This window comes from Gastrolobium bilobum, unplaced genomic scaffold (genome assembly GCF_033153095.1).
Source record: "Gastrolobium bilobum isolate Gb01-03AN ecotype WA unplaced genomic scaffold, APGP_CSIRO_Gbil_v1 utg59369, whole genome shotgun sequence".
Classification (NCBI taxonomy): Eukaryota; Viridiplantae; Streptophyta; class Magnoliopsida; order Fabales; family Fabaceae; genus Gastrolobium; species Gastrolobium bilobum.
In genome coordinates, this window is record NW_026896363.1 from 76,218 (window position 1) to 85,275 (window position 9,058).

At 32.5% G+C, this 9,058-nt stretch overlaps 1 protein-coding gene across 1 annotated transcript; it reads left to right on the forward strand.

Annotated features, from left to right (window-relative positions):
* Positions 1-7,846: 7,846 nt before the first annotated feature.
* On the forward strand, positions 7,847-8,734 carry LOC133299365 (probable membrane-associated kinase regulator 1). Its single transcript, XM_061498823.1, has one exon. It carries the CDS (start codon positions 7,847-7,849, stop codon positions 8,732-8,734), a length of 888 nt encoding a protein of 295 aa, XP_061354807.1.
* The last annotated feature ends 324 nt before the right edge of the window (positions 8,735-9,058 follow it).

Below are 9,058 nucleotides of genomic sequence, written 5' to 3' on the forward strand. Positions count from 1 at the left end.
CCTAATGATTATTTAGGTTATAACCTTTAAATTTATACAAAAATGACAAAATAAGTATTGATCATATTAATTTTTTAAAATATTTGTAGAGGAACAGTTAAAAATTTAGAAGGTCAGAGTTTTGAGACTTTTGAGTTTGAGTGAGTGTTGGTCACTTCGATTGTGCAATTAATTTAAAATACTCTGAGGGAATGGTCAACGCTTCTGAACTAAATTATAGCGCAGGGGTGGCGAGTAAACAGGACGCTCCCCCACTTCCACCGCGTAAAGTATAATCCATGTTTTTGGCAATTTTTTTTAATTAAATAGCCTTTTTCCTTGATACATTAATTGTGATTAGTATATTAATTAAATAGCCTTTTTCCTTCATTTTCTTTTTTTGATTGTGATCGTTACATTAATCCACCGCTTAAAGTATAATTTTTGATTGTACCAATCACAATTAATATACCAATCACCAATCATTTCGAAGGGCCATAACTTTTGATTGGAATATTCAAATCAAATTTGTTTATTTATTTCATGTAACTTTTTGAGATCTACGCAATGACACCTCATTTGACATATTTTATCTCTCACAAACATCGTTCGAATTTATAACAATGGTATCACAAACAATTAATATATCAATAACCAATCACAATTAATGTACCAATCAAAATTAATTGTGATCGGTACATTAATTGTGATCAAAATTAATTGTGATTGGTTATTGATATATTAATTGTGATTAGTATATTAATTAAATAGCTTTTTTCCTTCATTTTCTTTTTTTGATTGTGATCGTTACATTAATCTGATTGGGCAATGAGATTGTGCCACGCAACGCACCAAATTCCCTACCCTTGTAGCAAACTTCGTCCAATCAACTTTTTCTGCAAAAATATGTCACGTGTCACCAAATCATTGGCTACCAAGTTCGCTACCAATCATAGCAAACTTGGACATGTGGCAGTCAGCTTTTCCTCCAAAAGTGTGTCACGTGTGAAGAAATCATTGGCTACCAAGTTCACCATCAGCCGTAGCAAACTTCAACGTGTGACAGTATGGTAAATTTTACTGTTCGTGTGACAATTTTGTATATAAATGCCAAAAACGTTGCACATTGATCACTGTTCCGATACCGACCCCGACACGAAACCTGACATTTCACCACGTTAATTATAAAAATATTAGATTTTGATATATTAGGACATGTTTTGATATTAAATAATATTTTTAATTTATATAGTATATATTATATGGGGTTTATATTTCTTATGTAACATAAGATGAGAATTTTTGCAGCACAATATACTCAGGTGGGCCCCATTGGAAAAAAGTAAATAAAAAATTAAAAATATTGCCACGCAAAATAGTGTGAGTGTAGCTTGAGAAGGCTCTTCTTATGTTGCATAAGAAATATAAATCCCATATTATATTTAATATTCAATAAATTAATAAAAAATAAAGTTAAATTTAAAATACCCATCAATTTCGTAAAGAAATATAAAATATCCTAAATAATTATATTAAACTCAATAAAATAACAATCGTAATGCAACGACTTTAATAATGGAAACTAAAAATGTAACACAACATAACTTTTGAACTATTTTTTTTTTTGTAAATTGAACTATTTTTTTTGAGTTATGCAATATATGTTAAAGTGACAGAATATCAAAAAATGTCATAGACATGACACATCAAGTTTATTTGAAGTGATGATGCACCGTATGGTTCGTATTTTGTATTTAGTCAATGATTCATGTTCCGATAAAGTTAACGGGCTCCGTGGGCCGCTGTCTGGGTGCAGGGGGTGACATCCATTTTTGTAAAGGCCTTGCATTATTTTGGTTTTTATAATTATTTTTTGTTTAGTAGTTTAAATATGGACTTATAAATAAATGTGACTTAAAATTTTTCTAAACCTATTTATGTTTTATTAAAGTTGAGTACTTGTAAACCAACAAAAAAGAAAGTTGAGTACTTGTAAAACAAAGTTCGGTAATAAAAATATCGGAAAATAGTTTCTCCAGTTGCGGGAGGAGACACTTTTTCCTTTTACTCTCACAAATTGAATATAGGGCCCATTTATTAATTAAAAATAAAATAAAATTATTGAAATATGTCTTAAGAGTCTTGGACAGGAGAATAACATTCTCTTCCAATAGCAGAAGAAGGCTATTCTTCCTAAAAATATAATAACAAACTTACCCAATATAGCCCGTTGTATCGAGGAGAATTGGATAAAATTCCCCACGTACATATCTATCCTTTATATTTTTTTATTATTTTCGATTATGTATGTGATTGCTTTGGTTTCTCTTTATATTTGAATCCTATGAGAGAAATCGGTTGATTGGCGATTTTGTTTATATTTTTACCACTTTGTCCCTTTTCTCAAATTTTATATTAACATGTTTATCTTTGACCTGATTTTAGTTCTTGTTAAGTCATTTATTGGAGTAAATGATGGTCAATTTGAATGAAATAAGGGTATACGGTTATATTTATCACCAGATAAGTTTATCACTTTTACCACCAATCTCATCATCGTTAGATTAAAATTAAATCTAACGGTCCATAATTATTCCTTATAATCTTAATTTTTCTCTCACATTCCCCTTGTCTTTCTCTCTCTAGGTTTTCATACCCTCTCTCATCCTCTCTTCAATTGTTGTGCGCTTTCGATATCAATTCTCTGTGACAACTCATTTTAACTCGCTGTCTCTCTTCAATTGTTGTGTGCTTTCGAGGGAAGATGATCAGATTAACAGAAATAATAGTTCATAATAATAAAAAATGTATTCACGTATTACCAAAAAAAAAAAAAAAGAATTCACAAGACCCTCCCAAGTCCCACCAGTATTATGAAGAGCGAGCAATGAACGGAATAACTTTTGGCCAATTGTTTAGCATCCAATTCAACTCGAACTTTTGGCCAATTGTTCCTGAATAACTTTTGGTCAATTAACAGAAATAAATCCAGATCAATAGTCATAACGAAAACTTTTTTTTTTCTCCACCTGAATTAGCATCCAATTCAACTCGAACTTACCCATGAACAGATGCAAGTTTAAAGAGAGGATGAGATATGGTAGGGAAACCTAGAGAGAAAGGCAAAGGGAATGTGGGAGAAAAAAAATTAGGAATATAAGGGATAATTATGAACCATTGGATTTAATTTTAATCTAACGGTGATGAGATTGGTGCTAAGGGCGGTAAATTTATCTGGGTGGTAAGTATATGTATAACCATCCCCTACTAATATATAATTTAATAGGACTTGGTACATAATTTGAAAAGAGTGAGAAGAAGAATAAACTAATAATCTTTTTAAAATATAGAAACAATATAATCCATGAGCGAGAAACTCATAGAGATTCTACACAATTGAAAAGAATAAACTAATACTTTCCTTAAAATATCTATTATTTACGTCTTGTTTATAAGAAGATAGCATTGCAAAGATCAACAAACACTTTCCTCAATCCTGGCACGTTTGCAGAAGAAGGACCTTCCATTAAAATATGAAACGAATCGGAGAAAGCCAAAGAAAACAAAAAATAATACCAACACAACAACCCCTACAAACAGAAATGAAGAAAGAAATCCTAGGCAAGCTAAAAAAATAAGAAACACAACTTCTCTATTTATACAAAATGAATGACACCCAAAACTCTCCAAATCTTTTCCCACCATCCATATTTTAAATTCAAAATTTGAAACCATTTCAAAATTCGAATTTTAGATCAGATGAACAATACCAATGTAAAAAGCAATTAAAATAGCTGAGTCATTCCATTTTAAAATTTGAAATTTTTAGATCAGATGAGCAATTAAAACAGCTGAGTCATTCCATTTCAAAATTCGAATTTTAGATCAGATGAGTCATTCCAATTAAATGAGCAATCAAAATTCGAATTTCAAAATTCTAATGTAAAAAGCAATTAAATCAGCTGACCAATTCCAATGTGATGGGTAGTGGGACATTCAATGCCTTGTCTGCCACCACAAATGGTCATTTATTTTTCGATTAAAAAAAATCGATTTTTAAAAGAAATTCTTTTTCCAATTTACCGAAGAAGGAAAGTTTTTATATGTCATGTAGTGTGAACACAATTTTCAGAATTAAGCAGGGAGTGACACATCAGCGAAGTTCCCAACATTGAACTCTCCTTTATATATATATCTTTTATATATATATATATATAGATTACTAAATCTGATTTCAATTTTTGTAAATACAAATTTGTGAAATTTCAAAGAATAACGACATTAATCTTTTTCAATTCTAGTTAATTCCTAAAATAACTTCCCCTTTCATTCCCTTTACTAATCCAAAAGGAAAAACCTTATAAAAATCAAAAGAAAACATTATCATCCAAATAATATCTTTTTCCATGGATAATTATATTATCAAATAAGAAATGGATTTTATATCCATTACTTTCGTTTTATTTCCGGCTTAGACACGGGGCGAAATACACGAGAAAAAATGGAATAAATATTATTAATTCAAGTTAAATAATATGATACAATTTTATGCAATTATTTATTATGAAATAAAAATATATATATTTATTGATTAATTTAATCTACATAAATGATCTTCCACAAAATATTTTCAATTGTGTAGAATCTCTATGAGTTTCTCGCTCATGGATTATATTGTTTCTATATTTTAAAAAGATTATTAGTTTATTATTTTTCTCACTCTTTTCAAATTATGTAGCAAGTCCTATTAAATTATATATTAGTAGGGGATGGGTATACATATACTTACCACCAGATATACCGCCCTTAGCACCAATCTCATCACCGTTAGATTAAAATTAAATCTAATGATCCATAATTATCCCTTATAATCCTAATTTTTTCTCCCACGTTCCCTTTGCCTTTCTCTCTAGGTTTCCATACCCTCTCTCATCCTCTCTTCAAACTTGCATCTGTTCATGGGTAAGTTCGAGTTGAATTGGATGCTAATTCAGGTTGAGAAAAAAAAAAGTTTTCGTTATGACTATTGATCTGGATTTATTTCTGTTAATTGGCCAAAAGTTATTCAGGAACAATTGGCCAAAAGTTCGAGTTGAATTGGATGCTAAACAATTGGCCAAAAGTTATTTCGTTCATAGCTCGTTCTTCATAATACTGGTGGGACTTGGGAGGGACTTGTGAATTCTTTTTTATTTTTTGGTAATACGTGAATACATTTTTTATTATTATGAACTATTATTTGTTAATCTGATCATCTTCCCTCGAAAGCACACAACAATTGAAGAGAGACAGCGAGTTAAAATGCGTTGTCACAGAGAATCGATATCGAAAGCGCACAACAATTGAAGAGAGGATGAGAGAAGGTATGAAAACCTAGAGAGAGAAAGACAAAGGGAATGTGAGAGAAAAAATTAAGATTATAAGGAATAATTATGGACCGTTAGATTTAATTTTAATCTAACGATGATGAGATTGGTGGTAAAGGTGATAAACTTATCTGGTGATAAATATAACCGTATACCCTTATTTCATTCAAATTGACCATCATTTACTCCAATAAATGACTTAACAAGAACTAAAATCAGGTCAAAGATAAACATGTTAATATAAAATTTGAGAAAAGGGACAAAGTGATAAAAATATAAACAAAATCGCCAATCAACCGATTTCTCTCATAGGATTCAAATATAAAGAGAAACCAAAGCAATCACATACATAATCAAAAATAATAATAAAATATAAAGGATAGATATGTACGTGGGGCATTTTATCCAATTCTCCTCGATACAACGGGCTATATTGGGTAAGTTTGTTATTATATTTTTAGGAAGAATAGCCTTTTTCTTCTGTTGGGAGAGAATGCTATTCTCCTGTCCTAGACTCTTAAGACATATTTCAATAATTTTATTTTATTTTAAATTAATAAATGGGCCCTATATTCAATTTGTGAGAGTAAAAGGAAAAATTGTCACCTCCCGCAACAGGAGAAACTATTTTTCGATATTTTTATTACCGAACTCTGTTTTACAAGTACTCAACTTTCTTTTTTGTTGGTTTACAAGTACTCAACTTTAATAAAACATAAATAGGTTTAGAAAATTTTTAAGTCACATTTATTTATAAGTCCATATTTAAACTACTAAACAAAAAATAATTATAAAAACCAAAATAATGCAAGGCCTTTACAAAAATGGATGTCACCCCCTGCACCCAGACAACGGCCCACGTAGCCCGTTAACTTTATCGGAACATGAATCATTGACTAAATACAAAATACGAACCATACGGTGCACCATCACTTCAAATAAACTTGATGTGTCATGTCTTATATTTTTTGACATTTTTTGACATTCTGTCACTCTAACATATATTGCATAACTTAAAAAAAATAGTTCAAAAGTTATGTTGTGTTACATTTTTAGTTTCGATTATTAAAGTCGTTGCATTACGATTGTTATTTTATTGAGTTTAATATAAATATTTGAGATATTTTATATTTCTTTGCGAAATTGATGGGTATTTTTTAACTTTATTTTTTATTAATTTATTGAATATTAAATATAATATGGGATTTATACTTCTTATGCAACATAAGAAGAGCCTTCTCAAGCTACACTCACACTATTTTGCGTGGCACTATTTTTAATTTTTTTATTTACTTTTTTCCAATGGGGCTCACCTGAGTATATGTGTGCTGCAAAAATTCTCATCTTATGTTACATAAGAAATATAAACCCCATATAATATATACTTTATAAATTAAAAATATTATTTAATATCAAAACATGTCCTAATATATCAAAATCTAATATTTTTATAATTAACGTGTTGAAATGTCAGGTTTCGTGTCGGGGTCCGGAACAGTGATCAATGTGCAACGTTTTTGGCATTTATATACAAAATTGTCACACGAACAGTAAAATTTACCATACTGTCACACGTTGAAGTTTGCTACGGCTGATGGCGAACTTGGTAGCCAATGATTTCTTGACACGTGACACACTTTTGGAGGAAAAACTGACTGCCACATGTCCAAGTTTGCCATGATTGGTAGCGAACTTGGTAGCCAATGACTTGGTGACACGTGACATATTTTTGCAGAAAAAGTTGATTGGACGAAGTTCGCTACAAGGGTAGGGAATTTGGTGCGTTGTGTGGCACAATCTCATTGCCCAATCAAAATTAATGTAACGATCACAATCAAAAAAAGAAAATGAAGGAAAAAAGCTATTTAATTAATATACTAATCACAATTAATGTATCAATAACCAATCACGATTAATGTACCGATCACAATTAATTTTGATTGGTACATTAATTGTGATTGGTTATTGATATATTAATTGTTTGTGATACTATTGTTATAAATTCGAACGATGTTTGTGAGAGATAAAATATGTCAAATGAGGTGTCATTGCGTAGATCTCAAAAAGTTACGTGAAATAAATAAACAAATTTGATTTGAATATTCGAATCAAAAGTTATGGCCCTTCGAAATGATCTGTGATTGGTATATTAATTGTGATTGGTACAATCAAAAGTTATACTTTACGCGGTGGATTAATGTAACGATCACAATCAAAAGAAGAAAATGAAGGAAAAAGGCAATTTAATTAATATACTAATCACAATTAATGTATCAAGGAAAAAGGCTATTTAATTAAAAAAATTGCCAAAAACATGGATTATACTTTACGCGGTGGAAGTGGGGGAGCGTCCTGTTTACTCGCCACCCCTGCGCTATAATTTAGTGCAGAAGCGTTGACCATTCCCTCAGAGTAGTATAAATTAATTGCACAATCGAAGTGACCAACACTCACTCAAACTCAAAAGTCTCAAAACTCTGTCCATGCATTGTAGTGTAGAGATGGCGAGAACAAGAGGAGGGAAAGAAGCAAAATCCTACACGCTTCCACCGTCACCATCTCATTCATCGTCATCATCTTCCTCCTCAGATTTCGAGTTCACCGTCTCCATCTCACCCCGCAAATCATTCTCCCCCGCCGATGAACTCTTCTACAAGGGCCGGCTCCTCCCTCTCCACCTCTCTCCCCGCATCTCCATGGTCCGCAATCTCCTCCTCTCCTCCTCCACCTCCACCTCCACCACCACCTCCTCCGCCGCTCGCGACTCCACCGATTCACAATCTTCCTTCACCAGCGACCTCGCTCTATTCCCTGACTGCGATGACTCCTTTCGTCCCTGCTCCGTAACAGAGGATGACGACTTCAAGCGCCTTCACAACAAGAAGACCACCACCAACCACTTCTCCTTCTCAAGATTCTCCGTTTTCCGCAAACATAACCCCAAAACCCGCCACCCAGAAAGCGTTTCTGGGTCCTCGGTGAAGCGCATGAGCAACACTGTCAAAGAGGTTATCAGGAAGTATACGAAGAAGGTGAAGCCATTGTACGAGAAGCTGTCACTCAAACAGAAGCAACAAGAACAACAGAGAACAGTGCCGTCTCTGTTCACCAAAACAGAGATATCCACGAAGGAAATTAATGAGAGGAAAGAAACAAAGAGTGTGGTTTCTCATTCTTTCTCGGGAAACTTGAGATACCCTCTCCGTAGGAAAAGCGTCGTTTCTAGCTGTCCTTCATCGACGAGATCATCGCCGAGCCACTCCGGTATGCTTTCCGGTGGGATATTATCCGGTGACACTTCGACGGTGGAAGAGATGAATAATGCAATACAAGGAGCAATCACACATTGCAAGAACTCTTTCATTCAAAAACAAAAATACGATGATTGACTAATCTATGTGCCAAAAAAAGAAAGGGTTTTTGGTTTTTTAATACGAAGATGCCATGATGATGTTCGGGGAATTTTTATTTTTTTTGGTTGGGGCTTTATTTCTGTCTCTTTGCCTTAGAATCTGACATGAAAGTGATGTAGAAAAGCTGATAACATGGAAAATTGAAAAACATTTATGACTGTTATAATAGCCGTCGAAGTTTGAAGTGTTTTGTGTAGGTGGCGGTTAATTAACCTTTGTGTATGGTTACAATGACAGTGACTTCATTGTGGTTGTAATTTGTAATTAGTATGGAGTACTCAGAGTTTGTAGCATCTGAAT

What these genes read in the sequence shown, in the direction of transcription:
- LOC133299365 (XM_061498823.1), top strand. Translation starts at nt 7,847, where the DNA reads ATGGCGAGAACAAGAGGAGGGAAAGAAGCAAAATCCTACACGCTTCCA.